The sequence below is a fragment of the Macrobrachium rosenbergii genome, chromosome 59 (genome assembly GCF_040412425.1).
Source record: "Macrobrachium rosenbergii isolate ZJJX-2024 chromosome 59, ASM4041242v1, whole genome shotgun sequence".
NCBI lineage: Eukaryota > Metazoa > Arthropoda > Malacostraca > Decapoda > Palaemonidae > Macrobrachium > Macrobrachium rosenbergii.
The window spans coordinates 1,001,210-1,018,826 of record NC_089799.1 but is presented as its reverse complement, the minus strand read 5'-3'; the positions used below and the strand labels follow the sequence as shown (position 1 = coordinate 1,018,826).

Genomic DNA, 17,617 nt, shown 5'->3' with positions numbered 1-17,617 from the left:
AACTTTATGTAAAGGCTAATATAAAATGGTGCAAAAATTACGACAAAGTGACTAAAGAAATTCTGAGATTTTCAGCAGAGTTAGCGCACGCGGACGGAAAGAAAAGGTTTTTTTTCAAAAATTCACCATAACTCAAAATATTGTGCTAGAGACTTCTCGTTTGTTGCAAAATGAAGGTAAATGATTGAATATTACTAGAATGTAAGAGTTTAGCTTACAATTTAAATTTTTTACCATTTCGGTCGAGTCAAAGTTGACCGAAGGTTGAAATTTTGGCACTTACCGTGATTTATATGACAATATTTCAAAACTGATAAAAGCTACAATCATGAGGTATTTTTTGTTGTATTGTACATGAAATTGCGCACATTGTTATATATAAATCTTTATGTAATGGCTAATATAAAACGGTGCAAAAATTACGACAAAGTGACTAAAGAATTTCTGAGATTGTAAGAGCCTGACGCCGTCTCTTCCAAACACGTGTGTGTTCGTGTGTTCGTCGTCCATCGGAGTGGCGAGACGTTTGGCGTCTTCACAAACAGAAACATACACACAGTTTGATACAGAAGATTCGTTGGAACATTATGAGTACATGATTAGAATGCTTGCATGGCAATGCAAGTAGTGGTGGTTGTACATACATCAAGACAACAATGGTTAGGGAGAAACAGACGGAAATATTGTATGGTTGAAATCGCGTTCCTTTAGAGAAAGAAAACAAGATGCTCTTGTTGTCTTGTCCACTCAGATGGACGACGAACACACACGTGTTTGGAAGAGACGGCGTCAGGCTCTTACAAGATTTTCAGCAGAGTTAGTGTGGATGTAAGGAAAAAGTTTTTTTCAAAAATTCACCGTAAATCGAAACATTGTGCTAGAGACTTATCGTTTGTTGCAAAATGAAGGTAAATGATTGAATATTACTAGAATGTAAGAGTTTTAGTTTACAATTGCATTTTTCGACCATTTCGGTCGAGTCAAAGTTGACCGATGGTTGGAATTTTGGCACTTATCGTGATTTATATGAAAATATGTCAAAATTGATAAAAGCTGCAACCATGAGTTATTTTTTGTTGTATTCTACATGAAATTGCGCACATTTTCATATATAAAACTTTATGTAACAGCTAATAGAAAAACTGCAAAAATTACGACAAAGTGACTAAAGAATTTCTGAGGTTTTCAGCAGAATTAGCGAGGACGTAAGGAAAAAGTTTTTTTCAAAAATTCACCATAAATCGAAATATTGTGCTAGACACTTCTCGTTTGTTGCAAAATGAAGGTAAATGATTGAATATTACTAGAATGTAAGAGTTTTAGCTTACAATTGCATTTGTCGACCATTTCGGTCGAGTCAAAGTTGACCGAAGGTTGAAATTTCGGCACTTATCATGCTTTATATGAAAATATGTCAAAATTGATTAAAGCTACAACCATGAGTTATTTTTTGTTGTATTCTACATTAAATTGCGCACATTTTCATATATGAAACTTTATGTAAAGGCTAATATAAAATGGTGCAAAAAGTACGACAAAGTGACTAAAGAATTTCTGAGATTTTCAGCAGAGTTAGCTGATGCTTTCTTTTGGGATAAGAAAGAAATTCGTGCATGCACAGCTGGGTCACGCTTGTAAACAAAACAACAGCGTGATCTGTGAACTCCCACCATCCCTCAAGGCGCATGATTTAAATTTTTTCGCAAACAAGGCCTATAAATATTTTTCCGCAAATATTTAAAAAAACTTTTTGTAGTCAACGTATTTTACGTCCACTTGGCACCCGACAGACAACTTTTGTCGACGTAAAATACGTCCAGTCAGCGTTAAAGGGTTATGAACATCTTAATATACAGACCCCTAATACTAACGAGTTTGACATTATAATACACAAATTGGATGATATATGTAGAAATCACAAAGAATGGACTATACTCCTATCTGGAGACTTAAACTTTTCTTTCGTAGATTGGAAAGAATGAATAGGAGACTGTGGTTGTATTTATACATATAAAAAAGAGAGTAGGCTAATAGTAGTGCAGAAGATAAGAGGCAATTTGAAAAGCTATTAGATATGCTACTAGAACATAACATTCAGCAAATAAATCACCTGCCAACAAGAAAGGATAATATTTTAGACCTAGTATTTGTGAACGAGGTGAACTATGTTAAAGAAGTAATAGTGTATAATACGAGTATTTCAGGCCATAATGTCATAGAATTAACAGTCCATTCCAAAGCACATGAAAACAGATAAGCAAGAGACGAAAAGTGGGAAGGATATGGAAAATACAATTTCTATAGTAAGAATATAAAATGGTCAGAAATAAATGAAGAATTAAACGAAGACAGGGAAAACATATTCGTAAGTGATAATGCTGTATACAGGTAAATACGGATATATTATATAAAATATTAGAGGAAATAGTGGAAAAATATATACTGAAGAAGAAAAGTAAACATCAGTCATGCATACCAAGAGACAGAAGGATCTTGTTCCAGAAAATCAGAAAGTGGAAAAAAGTCTTGCAAAAGAAAAGAGTGCATGGAAAGTGATGGAACTAAAAAAAAAGATAGAAAATGCAGAACAAAAGATTATACAATCAAAAGGAAATGAAAAACGGGACTTAGAAGAAACGACCCTACAAAGTATCAAGCAAAACCCCAAAATATTTTATTCAAATGCAAAAAAGATGAATAAAAGAAGAGTAGAAATAGGCTCTCTAAGAAGTGAAGGGAGATTAACGAATGACAAAATGGAAATATGCAACATATTAGCAGAAAGATACAAGAGAGAATTTACACCCAGAATTGATAATGAAGATAATGATACAGAAATAAGAGATGAAAATAGTGAATATTTATCGGACATAGATATTAATGAAGCCGATATTGTGCAGGCTATTAATGAAATTAAAAATGGATCAGCAACCGGACCAGACGGCGTCCCTGCCATTTTGTTAAAGAAAGTAGTTCATTCTGTCGCAAAGCTGCTCGCAATATTATTAAGACAAAGTGTAGGTACAGGCAAGATTTATGAACATAAATTAGCATATATTACCCCTATTTTCAAAGGTGGATCAAGATTAGAGGCAAGTAATTATAGGCCTGTGAGTCTAACATCACTTATTATGAAAGTGTATGAAAGGGTAATGAAGAAAAATATAATGAAACATTTAATGAAAAATTGTTTAATATAGGACAACATGGTTTTGTACCCGGAAAAAGTACACAAACCCAACTGTTAGTCCACCATGAAAACATATATAAAAATATGATAAACAAAAAAGATACAGATGTGGTTTACCCAGACTTTGCAAAAGCTTTTGTCAAGGTAGACCATAATATATTAGTGAAAAAAATTAGAAAACATAATATTGTGGACATAGCAGGGAGATGGATAAAAGAATTTTTGCAAAACAGCAAACAGATAGTGATAGCTAAGGTAATATCCAGTGTGCCACAAGGTATGGTGTTAGCTGCATTGCTGTTTGTTATTATGATTGCAGACATAGACAGTAAGGTTAGGGACTCAGTAGTGAGAAGTTTCGCCGATGACACAAGAATAAGTAAGAAATTACCTGTGATGAAGATAGAAACTCGCTACAAAGAGACCTAAACAAAATATATGAATGGGCAGAGGTAAATAGGATGGTATTTAACTCTGATAAATTTGAATCAATAGATTATGGTGATAAAGAAGGAATGCTATATGCATATAGGGGACCTAATAACAAAACAGTCACAAATAAGGAAGCAGTTAAAGACCTTGGTGTGATGTTGAATAGGAATATGTTATGCAATGATCAAGTAGCAATACTATTGGCAAAATGCAAAGCAAATATGGGAATGTTGTTCCGGCTCTTCAAAACAAGAAGAGCTGAACACATGATTATGTTTTATAAAACTTATGTACGTAGTCCACTTGAATATTGCAATATGATATGGTACCCACACTACCAAAAGGTATTGCACAAATAGAGAGAGTACAAAGGTCCTTTACAGCTAGAATAGAAGAAGTTAAGGACCTTGACCACTGGGAAAGACTACAATTCTTAAAATTATATAGTCTCAAAAGGAGTAGAGAATGCTACATGATAATACAAGCATGGAAACAGATAGAAGGAACTACCGAAAACACTGTGGAGCTAAAAATATCAGAAAGAGCAAGCAGAGGTAGATTAATAGTGCCCAAAACTATACCAGGAAAACTAAGGAAAGCACACAGGACATTAATCCACTACGCACTAGAATCGATAATGCAGCGTCTATTCAGTGCGTTACCAGCTCATCTGAGGAGCATAACAGGAGTGAGCGTAGATGTGTTTAAGAATAAGCTCGACAAATATCTAAGCTACATCCCAGACCATCCAAGATTGGAATATGCAAAATATACTGGAAGGTGCATGAGTGATTCTCTGGTAGACATCAGAGGTGCCTCACACTGAGGGACCTAGGCAACCTGAATGAACTGTAAGGTCTGTAAGGATCAATGCCTAAGCCTCCTGGGAGCCTTACACATCAGCACAAAGGGCATCGCCCACCAACATCCCTAGTAAATAGACCAATTGGGAGCCTCCATCCACTTGCAGTGATATTCCCAGTACTACCCCTTCTCCCCCAACCCCATTCTGCAAAACACACACACACACACACACACAAAGGGAAGGTTACAAGCATTGGTGCCTGCAGAAGGCTTTGTTTAGTGACAATAATCCCCTTATGCCCTACGAGAAATCAGCGTTGCCCCCACCTGCAACACTAACCCCCTATATTTACCACCACCCTCACCCCTTGTCTCCAGATTTGTTTCACCTGTCTAGAAAAGGACCATTGGGCTGGTCAAAATGTTGGCAACAAGAAAAACACTGAAAAGAATACTTGAACTAGCGCCTCAGAATCCATCTGCCGGAAACCAGCTGGTGAACTCTGCAGGATTATCCCTGTGTTTCACTCCTTTCTTTGTCATAAAGAATAAAAACTTCTGTAAACATGCTGGTGATGTATTTCCCTCTACCAAAATTGAACATTGGCCAATTATTGTCCAATGTTAACATAGAGAAAAAAGAATTTTACAGAAAATGGAGAAGACTCAATATGAAATTAATTCTAATGATGCAGTCATTCTTGTAGTCGTAGTAGTGTAAAGATGGGATAGAGTGACATACTGGCTGGGTGTTGTCTGGTTTATTGGTGGTTCCTTACTGAATGAATGTACAGAATCTTTAAAGTTGTTATTGGGTGGTGCGAGCCACAAAGTAGTATCTACACACAGACAGGGCAAAACAGAGGTAATGTTTTGGACATCTGTGTTTGTTGGCAGACAAACAGATGGCGATTGTGAGAGACATAATAAACATAGTGATAAAACATATACAGTATCAATGGAAAGGCCAGGAAATTCCACATATGGCCAATTGCATGAGATTTGAGACAGATTAATGATTACAATGCAGTAGCATAATATATGTGAAATGGCGAGACATTTGGCGTCTTCACAAACAAACATACATACAGTTTGATACAGAAGATTCAGTGGAACATTATGAGTACATGGTTAGAATGCTTGCATGGCAATGCAAGTAGTGGTGATTGTACATAAATTGAGACAACAATGGTTAGGGAGAAACAGACGGAAATAATGTATGGTAGAAGTTGCGTTCCTTGAGAGAGAGAAAACGGGATGCTCTTGTTTTTGTCTTGGTCCCTCCAAAGGATGGGGCACACACGTGTGCTTGAAAGAGACAGCGATCGGAAGCGATGCGTCTCTTACAATACTCCCCCCCCCCAAAGCAAGGCGTCGATGCGGAAATCGTCTTGCTGACAATTGGAATGGGCGCGAAGGGCTTGGGCTTGGGGTGGGTAGGAGGCTGAAGGGTGTCGCCAGCTGGCAGGGACTCGAGAGGGACAGTAGCGGGTTGAAGGATGACGTCGGCTGATCCTTCGGTAGCCAGCTCGACGGGGATGGCAGTAGGCTGAAGGATGACGTCGGCTGATCCTTCAGTAGCCAGCTCGAGTTAAGTATATCTTTAGTTTTACCAGACCACTGAGCTGATTAATAGCTCTCCTAGGGCTGGCCCAAAGGATTAGACATATTTTACATGGCTAAGAACCAATTGGTTACCTAACAACGGGACCTACAGCTTATTGTGGAATCCAAACCACATTACAGTGAGAAATGAATTTCTATCACCAGAAATAAATTCCTCGGCTGATCCTTCGGTAGCCAGCTCGAGGGGGATGGCAGTAGGCTGAAGGATGACATCGGCTGGTCCTTCGTTGGTCAGCTCGTCCGGTACGAGTTCGGGGGCGGCGTCAGGCTTCCTGGAGGAGGCGTCCAGGGCTCCGGTGGTGGGGTGGGTCATCTCGGAGGGTCAGACATCTATTGAAGACTCAGGAACAACGGGAGGCTGAGTCGAGGAGGTGGCAAAGGGTTAGTTGGCGCATGGGTCGGACGTCTATCATCGTCTCCTTCAGGTCACTCCAGGGTCACCAGTGTAAGGATGGGATAGAGTGACATACTGGCTGGGTGTTGTCTGGTTTATTGGTGTTTCTTTACTGAATGAATGTACAGAATCTTCGAAGTTGTTATTGGCTGATGCGAGCCGCAAAGTAGTATCTACACACAGACAGGGCAAAACAGAGGTAATGTTTTGGACATCTGTGTTTGTCGGCAGACAAACCGATGGCGATTGTGAGAGACATAATAAACGTACAGTGATAAAACATATATCAATGGAAAGGCCAGGAAATTCCACATATGGCCAGTTGCATGAGGTTTGAGACAGATTAATGAATACAATGCAGTAACATAATATATGTGAAATGGTGAGACGTTTGGCATCTTCACAAACAGAAACATACATACAGTTTGATACAGAAGATTCGGTGGAACATTGTGAGTACAAGGTTAGAATGCTTGCATGGCAATGCAAGTAGTGGTGATTGTACATAAATTGAGACAACAATGGTTAGGGAGAAACAGATGGAAATATTGTATGGTAGAAGTTACGTTCCTTGAGAGAGAGAAAACAGGATGCTCTTGTTTTTGTCTACGTCCCTCCGAAGGATGACACACACACACGTTTGCTCAAAGGAGACAGCGATCGGTGCGATGCGTCTCTTACAGTAGTAGTAGTAGTAGCAGCAGTAGCATCAGCCAAGCTGCAATCCTGGTTGGAAAAGCAAGATGCTACAAGCCTAAGGGCTCCTGTAGCGAAAGCATGTTGGTATGGAAAATTAATATAGGTATTGAATAAATAGTATAAATAACAACACAGAAGACCATATATGATAACAGGACTGTGAAGGAGGCAGTGGCACCAAGTTTGAACTCTTGAAATTCCACTGATTCAAAGACTGTACTGTACATCACTAGGAAGTTCATTCCATAATCTGGTCATAACTGCTGCCTCTAAATTAGTGCTACAAAATGTTCAAAGAATTAAGATAAGTTTTAGAGGTTTGACTTTAAATAATTTTTTATTGTTATTAACCAGATCACTAAATTCTTTTTGGTTCTTGATGCAAACGCATTTTTATATTACTTCCCTCGGTTCTAGATCTGTCTTCTATTTTAATGTATGTAATATGGAAACACATGAATGTCTCATTACAGCATGTCCATATGCATGTTGTGCCTATGAGTACAGCTGCCAGAAGAAAGCTTCAAGACCATGAGATTTCTGGCAAGTGGAGGGACACACAAGTAATGGAAGAAGAGGCGAGTAAGCTTCGTCAGATAGCCATAAATAGCAGATTATCTTTGTTGGACAAGCCACCTGTTATTTTTGAGTAAGTATTTTCTTTGAATACCCTGTAATATTTATTGGTATTTCTTTTGATTTCAAATATAGGTGTACAAATAAATGCCCCCACTTCTGACTGATAGGTCAATGAGGAAATAAAGTTTTTTTTTTTTATAAGGCAGCATTTAAAGATAATTGCATAAATTAAAAGATTTGCTGACAAGAAATTTTAAAGTAAAGCATAATGCCATTTTATTTAAAAGAAAGGAAATCTTTGATAAGTCACACAGAATGATAACTGGACACTGAAATACTGTAATGAACAAAGCAGGAAGCACAGGGTGCTCACATTGCAGCAAACAGAGAATGAATATCAAGGCATTTTGCTCAGGACAAGAGAAGTCTTGCAGCTTGTGTGCATTGGCCACGACTAAAGGGTGCTCGGGATGCCAGGCCAAAGTTTCAAAGTTATGAACTCAAGAAATTGTTTGGATATGTGATACATGTTTGGGCAGTGGGTGAAAGATTGAGTCATTCTTCAATTTTGACATTTGGCTTGTTTATTATGTACTGTAGAGTATTTTAAAGTAAATCCTCCCACAGTTGTTTATATGGCATGGCCTTACATTTTCTGAATTAAGTTAATTTTTTGTTCCATTTCACTGCTGGTGTTATATTTCCAGGGCAAATATTTCAACGTAAATTACATTTTTTCAGGTCCTTTGGAATTACAGATGCTACATTGCAAAATGAAATTCAGGAGCAACTGCATATTCCAGAAAAGTTTGCAGTAGCAAAATCAAATTATTCATGTTCTTTCATTGCACCAAAGCCAGTCCTTGATGGTCGTATCCTTTTATTGCAGTGAATATGAATAAAGTTAAATGTACAGTTTTATGCTGAGGTATAAATTTAATGGCTTTTAATATTTTGTTGATAGGAGATACAAATATATTTATTAATCAGTGCTCTCACCAAGGTAAAGGAACTAAGTATTAAAATCAGTTGCAGTATCATGTAAGGATTACTCTTTTTCATACAAAAATTATCTCAAAACATATGCAAAAGAATCCGTTAAAGAAATATTTTTAAAATTGAGCATGTATTTTTAGTACATGAACACAAACCTGTGTTCTGCATTTCCTAACTAAAATTACAGTTTGTCATTTGAATGAACTAGATCTTTAGAAAGAAGTACATCATGAAACAAACTGTAGTTACATCCTCTTGAATTTTAGAGGGAATGGTAAGATTTTATTTCTGATTGGCTGCTTTTATCTGTAGTGCTTTGCTTCTTAATTGGGTGAATGATAGTATTGTAGTACCCTCAGTCATGTTGCTTCATTTGCAGCATTTTTTTTACTTTAAAGATTTTTCTTGCATAATAAGGAAAAGATAAGAATTGACAAACATCAGTTTATGCAACTTTACAGGAGTCAGCAGCAAAGGTTCAAAAGCCATAAGAATACAAAAATCAATAAAAAAAGAGCAAAATCACAGAAAATGTTAAAATATATGAAAAGATATAATGCAGTGTGTTGAATCATTGTAAAAGTAAAAATTTTTTAATAATTGTCTTATTTACATGACACTTGGGTGTAGTAGTGCAATGCTCGGCCGTGTGAGGGCGTGGGTTCTTGGCAGTGTATTCACTGCCAAGAACCCATTTAGATTCATTGGAGATGTGACTTTAATATTTGTCCCCATGGTTCTGAAGAAAGTTCCTATTTCTAGAGCCAGTGCTATTGAGCATCATCCTATACCATAGGTAAATATGATAGCTGTGATAAAGTGCCATGAAGAGGGTGAATAGGTTGCTGCCTTAGTTTTCCTTTTGGCTTTAGTCAGATGACAGTATGGGCAGTCATTCACAATAAGGGTCGGATTTTGGCCAAGTCAAAGATGATGCCCCAGGTATGAGGAACAACATTGAGAACAACAAAAAAATGGAGGTAAGGTCTGGGAAGAAATGGAACATATTCTTTCTCTTTGGATTGAACAGCAGACTCGTCAGCATATTCATGTAGGGCAGCTTTTGATTTTTCTTTGTTTGAAGACCTCAAGAAGTTTTCTGATTAGACAAACTAAATTCAGGGGAAGTTCAGGATGGTTTGTGCAGTCCAAGCAGTGACAAAATCTTTACAGGATTTAAGGTAAAAGTGCATTAGCCAATGAGCTAGCCACATCCGAAGTCCTTGCCACATTAGTGAAGATTATATTGAGGAGCAGCAGTTTCCTCTAGAACAGATATTGAATGTGGATGGTACCAATCTTTACTGAGAGAAAATGCCAGAGTGTTAATTCATATCCAGGGATGAGAAGGCTGTGCCAAGCTTCAAGGTCACAAGAAACCAGTTAACCCATATGTTAAGGGGACAATTGTATTGGTGACTGTAAGTTGAAGCTGCTTGTATATAGTGCAAAGAATCCTCGAGTGCTTAAGAACATCATCAAGTTGCCTCTCTCAAGAAAAACCAATTAATGAGAATTGCTTCCTCAGCTACTTTATACCAGCTATGAAGTATTGTAAGGACATGGCATCCCATTGTTATTTTAGACAACACTACTGGCCACCCATAAAGCATCACAAATTTTCATCCTAACATCATTGTTGTTTACCTACCACCCAGCACCACCTCCATCATGCAACCAGTGAACAAGGGGATCATTTCCATGTGCTACTACCTTAGGCAAAAGTCAGGCAGGCTGTAGATGCAGCACATTTGGATGACAAATTGACCATCTTTGATTTTTGGATAGGATATTACATATACAGGGCAGTCCAGAATATAAATACAACTTGGAGAAAAGTTATGACAGCAGGTATGATGGCATTTAGAATAAGCTGTGTGCTCAGTTTGTTTACAATTTTAAGGATTTTGACAAGGAGGATATGAACAAAGCCTCAGTGATGTACAGCAGTGAGTTGAAAATGCACTTGGAGGAGGAGAATTTTATCTCATTATTTGAGGCAGATTATCAGCCACTAACAAAAGAGGAGTTGATAAGCTTCGCAAGCAGCAGTGTCACTAAAAGGAGCAGGAACCAAAACTAGAACAAAAACACTTCACCTTCAATGAGATACAGCAGGCCTATGTGTACATTGAGAAAGGACTTACATTGTTTGAGATGGATCACAATGCTGAATGCTTTGCCAAGATTATGGGGCATGTTACAACAGTGTTCGTTATAGGATGGTCTTGGATGAAAACAAGAATGACAGAGCGTTAGGAGCACTTTCGACCAATTCTTGCAGCTTCCTACAAATCCAGAAGATATTCAGCCACCATCATCAACACAGTCGCCTCCTCTTCCTCTACCTTCTTCCATCTGCCCATCAAGCTCCGTGTGGTTGTTTTAGCAGCCAATTCTTATGCCTCATCATTGTCAAGGTATATTTTTATGCTCTAGCATAAGTTTTAGCAGCTTTTATCTTTTGGAACCCATTGTGCATTCAGGTTCTATTTGCTAGAAATGCCTCAGTGATAAATCTGGCAGTGAGACACTCATAAGAATGCTTTACAGACTGCTTTTGATGAAGTATTATTGACCCACCTTACTAACCTGCCATGAAAAACAAGAAGCTCATCATTTATCGTGGAACAATTGATCAGACTTTCTTTAGTGTAATGTTATCGAGATAAGAAATCAAGCTCAGGTTGTCTATAAGACAGAGGTCTCACACTCCAGTGGTGATGACCATAATTGGTGGTCTACCCTAAATTCATCACTCTGGTTTCGATTCAAGAATGCCTTCCACTTTAGGAGCTGATGGAACTACTGTGTATTGCCTAAAGCATAAGGTTTAAGTTTTGGCTCAAGTCTTTGTGAGGAAACAGTGTGGTGAGTCTTTGGTGTTGCTTCAGTCATGCTTTCCAGGGGCTGAGTTATGTTCAATATCCTTCAGGCCCAGAGAAGTCAAAACTTTGCCTATGGGCCTTGACAGTCATGGCAGCATAGACCCTAAGAGGATCTTTCCCATCTTATTTAAAAGGTCAGCTGATTTCATTGATCTTGATCCTATATTTACAATTATTTTCAGAAGATTACCGGTAATTAGACTTGCAAGTTTTCCTACTGTTTGGAGAAGGAAACATTGCTGCATTACCGAAAGAACGAAGTCTGTCCTCATGCCTCTCTGAATATAGGCCGATTTCAATTAACCCTGTGCTATCTAAGGTTTGTAGAAGCTACTCTCTTTGTAGATATGTTGAAGATAATAACCTGCTACCAGCATTACAGTTTGGTGGCTCTTGTAAAGGCCTTGGTACTTGTGAGGCATTCTTCCCAATATCCAATGTCTTGCAGAGTACCCTTGTTGAGGGTGCAGAGGCATGCATGGTCAGTTTAGATTTTAGTTCAGCCTTTGTCTGCTTGAATCATAAAGCACTTATCTACAGGCTAAGGTTATCAGGAATTGGTGGACCTGTTGTTAATATTTTAAATGGATTTTTAATAGGCAGAATCCAAAGGGTCTGTGTTGGTGGCCAGTATTATAACTTTTGGGTCTAGCAGAGCCCCATGGTGACCAAACTAATATCAAAGAATTCTCTTTTAGCTGGTCTCGTGGCTGGGTATTGTGCTGTAGTGATAAACACTATAATGCATGATGGATTATGTAATGGACTCAAAGATAAGGGGGCACTTTCCTAAATCTTACAGCGAGGCTGTATACCCAGGTTTTCCATCTCCAAAACCTGCTAGAAGAAGAAGTGTTTGTTGCACATGTGCTGCCCACCACACCCTCGACAACACACTGACACGAAGACCAAACAACCATTACTCTTCGTTGGTCAACACATTAAGTTTAGTATTACCAGCACTCTGAAAAATTCGACTTTTTTTTCCGATTACATTACTGAGGATCATGGAAACATCTAAAATAGCAAGTTAAGTTCTTACCTCTAAGTTCTATTTAAAGCTTTAGTTTTAAACTTTTGGAATTTGTAATTAATTTGTGTGTGAAAGCTGGAACCCGGCATTTCTTGCCAACACATGGTCAGCGCTTACTCATGATTGTTGATTGCTAGCTTTGTAAAGTGCAAATTGTTTTAAAGAATTTGTCACTCTAACTAAATCTTTTAACTAAAAGAAATGTTCCACAATTTATCATTAATATAGAAAATCCTTTCAGAATATATGATGCTTACAATAATCTAGGCAGTAATGAAAATAATTTAGACTAGATTAATAGTGGATGTTGACTGTAGCCTAAAGCCTAGGATTACATATCCTTAATAGTCCATTGGCTGAGGGGGTCTACATGTGCATGAAAAAGGCACGAAGTTTCTCTTCATTTCTATAAACTGGACTATGAGGGGTATCAAAAAAGTCCAGGTAGACTTTTGGTAACCTGGCAATAACTGAGGAAATGACCCCTGAAGTAATGCCTTTTGCCACTCTAATGGTAGCCTACCAAAATTTAGGGGTGGGTAAAGATACATCACTATAACTTGGAAAGTAACAATCACAGAACAACAAAATACATCTTAAAATGTTTGTATTTACATCTTCTATACTTATCATTCATCATAGGGAAAATTGGTACCCAAATGAGGCCACCAGAGGTCAAAAGGTCACAAAAATCTAATGTAAATCAATATTTTACAATAGTGCAGAAAGAACCCGTCAGAATCACAAATACACTAATTTTCTGATTTATTCCAGATGAATCCTTTAGAAAATATGTTACTGACCATTTAGGTATACAGTAGTAACCCCTTTTATGATTAACTGAGCCACAAAATGTAAAGAAATATTGCCAGAAATTCAAAAGCAGGCTTTTGCTGTTCACTTCATGTTTGAAAGTGTAATGTCATGCTTGCATCCTTGAAAGTGTAATGTCATGCTTGCATCCTCTTATTAGGAAACTTCAGGTGAATCCAGGGTACGTAGTGCATGAACACATGCAATGTCACGGACACCTCCTACTCCTCAACGTGACATTTACAATCAATAATATGTTATATATATGTATATCAAACATCAAGGTGCATGTGAAAAGTTTTGGGTTTTAGAAATGGAACCAGCCAAAAAATTCTTGGCAGCAACTGTATCTCTACAGGATGATATTTATGTCCGTACTTGTGACTTGCAGGATGAGCATTCTGTGTTTGGAGCGGACTTGTATTTCCATGTTTAATGTATAGAGAAATACCTACGGAAATGTGATCATGCTAAAGCCAACCCTGTGGAGAATCAGCCAGTGAATGCCATGAAAAAAGCATGGTTATCTGTGATGCCAGAGATAGAGACAGGACTTAGCCAGGGTGATGGTTATGAATTTAGTTATGTTAGACTGCATGAATCGTGAACTAGGTTCAAACATTTGTGTAAGTAATAGACAGGTTTAAGTCCTGCTTGCAAATCACTTTGGTTAAAAAATTTCTTTCTCTAAACCAAAGCAGATCAAAAAGTCTCTGATGTTTTTCAGTAGCAGTGTAACAGCCGAAAATTTGGCAGAAATCCGCAGCAAAGATGCTATTCAACAGTGTGCAGAAATGATCAGGCAGTGCCTATTGGAATTAGATTTTGACTTGCAGGATAGGCTTTGTGATGCTTAGGATTTAGAAACAGCAACTGTTAATATAGTAGTACCAGAGCCGCTTGTCAAGTTTTTTGCTGCACTTTTCAATTTTGATGTGAATTCATTTGCAAATGCTTCAACAAATGTAATGATAGGTGATGCTGATGTTGTAGATGATGAGAGTGACTGTGGGGTATGTGGAGCGAAATGTAGACAGGTGCAGGGTTTAACTCAAATTTTGTATTATATCCTGCATCGTGGTAGAAAACAATTGCCTATGCATATGATGAATACCCAGGCAATTTATGTTGCATGCAAGAGTGTTACTTTGATAACAGGCTTCAGCCAGTATGGGCTACATTTATAGTTCAGTCAAGTAGTGATTAGGTTCCCTTCCCTAGTCATTTTGGCAGTTCACAGTTCACTATAGTTGCTTTTGACAATTTTGATCATGATGAAGCAACCTTGTCAGGCATTGGTGGAAGCCATGATGCAGTGAGTGTGCTGTTCCAAGATGGGGATGGTTCAAGAAATGGGTAAACCCAAGATTTCAGAGACAAGAACAGAACATGGCCAGAAGACATTTAAATGTGAGCTGAAGTGCCAAGAACTACCGACATTCCACATACCAGCAAAAAGAGCAGACTTGCTCATGGACTACAGTGTTGAGGTGCATCAAGTGAGTCAAGACCTTTTAGATGATGTTAGGACAAAAGACACAGCATGGTCTCTTGCACAGTTAGACCTGTCCCCATCACAATCCTGTCAATATTCGACCCACAGCACAAAAAATGCCATCCCAGAGGGAAACTGAGTGCTGTCCTCTCTGAGAGAGATATCCCAAAGAAGTGAGTAGGGTTTCTCCCTGTACATCCATACCCAGTGACACAGTACAATACAGTGTACACAGCTTTGAAAAATTTCCAGGGAATACTCCAGCATCTAGATCAGCTGAAACTTCCAGTGGCTTGTGATGAAGGTGTGTACCACATCGCACGGGAAATACAACTGATCTGTCCAGAAGAATTTCAGGATCTTGTCCTATGCATGGGATCATTTTACATGGCAAATGTTGCCCTCGACTACATTGAGAAGTATCTAGAGGGGAGTAGGGCAGAAAACATTTTTGTTGAGAGTGGAGTCTTTGGAGTGAATGTTGTGGAGTCGGTTTTAAAGGGAAAGAACTATTCAAGACCATTTAAAGGACTGCAGTTTCTCAAGGAAGCACTGCTCAGGTTACAGTTGGCTGAGTTTTTCAGGGATGAGGAGAACAACAGGATTCATACAGAGCAACTCAAATTGTTGGCTTAGGTGAAGGAGGTCGCTTCATCTGCAGATGAAAGTGTGAACTTGTTTCAAAGATTCTAAGAAAGCAGTTCTTGGCTTTTCAGAGACTTTGACAATTTCATTTCCAGTGCCAGAAGCAACAGTGAAACATTCAAATACTGGGACACCTTGATCTACTTGATACTGCAAGTGGGAAAACCTGATTCGAAGTGACTGTGAAGGCAGTTGGTATCTACATCTCCAGGCAATACAGGCCCTGCTTCCTGTCTTTGCAGCATTTGATGCAACCAACTACCTGAGATGGTGTTCGCTGTGTTTGGATGACATGAGCAAGCTACCTGACACTGCACCTCGTGTCTATGAAACATTCCTGGTGGGAAAATTTGTGGTGAAGCAGACCAATGGAAAATTCAATGCAGTCAGAGTTGATATGGTGTTAGAACAAACTATCAGCAGATCCCAAATTAGTGCCTTAGGTATCATTGGCAACACTCAAAAAAAGAAATTTTTGGCAATGTGGAAGCTCATCTACCATGAAATGCTTGCCATTGACAACTTACACAGAGTTAAGTGGTGTGACTGAAAGTCTGTCTGAGGAGAGCACAATCCATAAAACTGAAATTGCTAGTGGGGAACAGAAAGTTCAAGCAATACTTACAACTGAGAGCAATAACCCATTTGAGCTGACTCGGATCCAAGTGAAACTTCACAACGTCTTAACCCAAGAAGTAATGTCCGATGATATCAGAAGCCAGTTGCTTTCTGTCATGGAAATTGGGACCAAAGCTTAAGAAGCACCTAGAACAGAGAGATTTGTTAACAAGACAGTGAGATTCTCATCAACTAACCATAGAACCAACCTGAAGACATTTCTCAGCATCCAAATGCCAGGAAAGGAAGTCAGAGGAAAATCCTTAGGAAAATAGAAAGGAGGCCACATAAAGAAAGGTTGCTAGGGTCCGAAGAAGGGCAATGGAAGAGCTATTATAGTATGATGTATCTCCATCTTCCTATTTGTTTGACAAGGCAGGGCTGATGACCAAACCATTGAAAAGTGCCCTGGTGCAAGAATTAGAGGATGACACACGAACACCAGCAAAGGACAGTAATTTACTGACTGCATGTTTAGTGGCTGTGATGGCCAACATCCAAAAGGTAAAGACAGAAAATCTACTGACATTTGGGAAATTCTGTGAACAGTGTTTGGACTATGTAACTGAAGTTGGTCATGGAGCTGACAGGATTGACTTGGTCTTTGAGTCCTATGTTGAGGGTTCCATAAAAGATTCAGAGAGAAGGCAATGTCAAGTGAAAGCACCAATTGAGATGAATGTCATAAATTATGACACACCATTACCTATCGAGATGGACAGATTCTGGCCATCAAGCAGTAACAAATAAAAACTCCAGATGCTTCTCTATGAACAAGTACAGGCAGTCCTCGGTTATCGGTGGGGGTTCCATTCTGGGGGTGTGATGATAACCGAAAATTGGCGATTTCCGGCGCGTTTTCAGCGATTTTCAGGCTTATTGGCGCCGAAAAGTGCCGATTTTCGGTTATCGGCACCTCTGTTATGTATGTATTGGTGCCGATAAGCGGAAATCGGCTATTTTCGGCACAGAAAATTGTCGTTTTTCATCACTAGACAAGCCCCATAAAACCGGATCGCCATTAACCAAGCCCCCGTTAACCAGGGACTGCCTGTAATAAAGCGTAGAATAGACCAACCTTCCACAGTTGAAGTAGTGGCAAGTTGCTTCTCGGGTGCATCAGATGTAGTTGCCTGTCACACTGTCAAGGATGGAATCTTAGCAGAAGTGCCAAAACTTCATCATGATGCTGAAGAGGCTAATGCTCACGATTCCACATGCAGTGCATGCAGCAAAACGCGGAATGAAACGAATCATCATCTTGTCTGGTGAAACTGATGTCTTTGTTCTTCTCATATACTACTGGAATGTTCTTCATTTTAATGGTCTGTGCAAACTTTGGATCAGGGCTGGTGTTGGGGATTCAACTAGGTACATCCCAGTTCATACTATAGCATCACGAGTT

The 17,617-nt window shown here is 38.7% G+C and overlaps 1 protein-coding gene across 5 annotated transcripts in view; it reads left to right on the top strand.

Annotated features, from left to right (window-relative positions):
• The window catches only part of LOC136837764 (nitrilase and fragile histidine triad fusion protein NitFhit-like), a 193,443-nt gene that overhangs the window by 88,208 nt on the left and 87,618 nt on the right, over window positions 1–17,617 (top strand). For all 5 annotated transcript variants that reach the window (XM_067102684.1, XM_067102683.1, XM_067102682.1 and 2 more), the window contains 2 exons: window positions 7,619–7,794; window positions 8,466–8,596. In XM_067102684.1, the coding sequence (XP_066958785.1) occupies window positions 7,619–7,794; window positions 8,466–8,596 (307 nt within the window). The remainder of the gene's footprint in view (window positions 1–7,618; window positions 7,795–8,465; window positions 8,597–17,617) is intronic.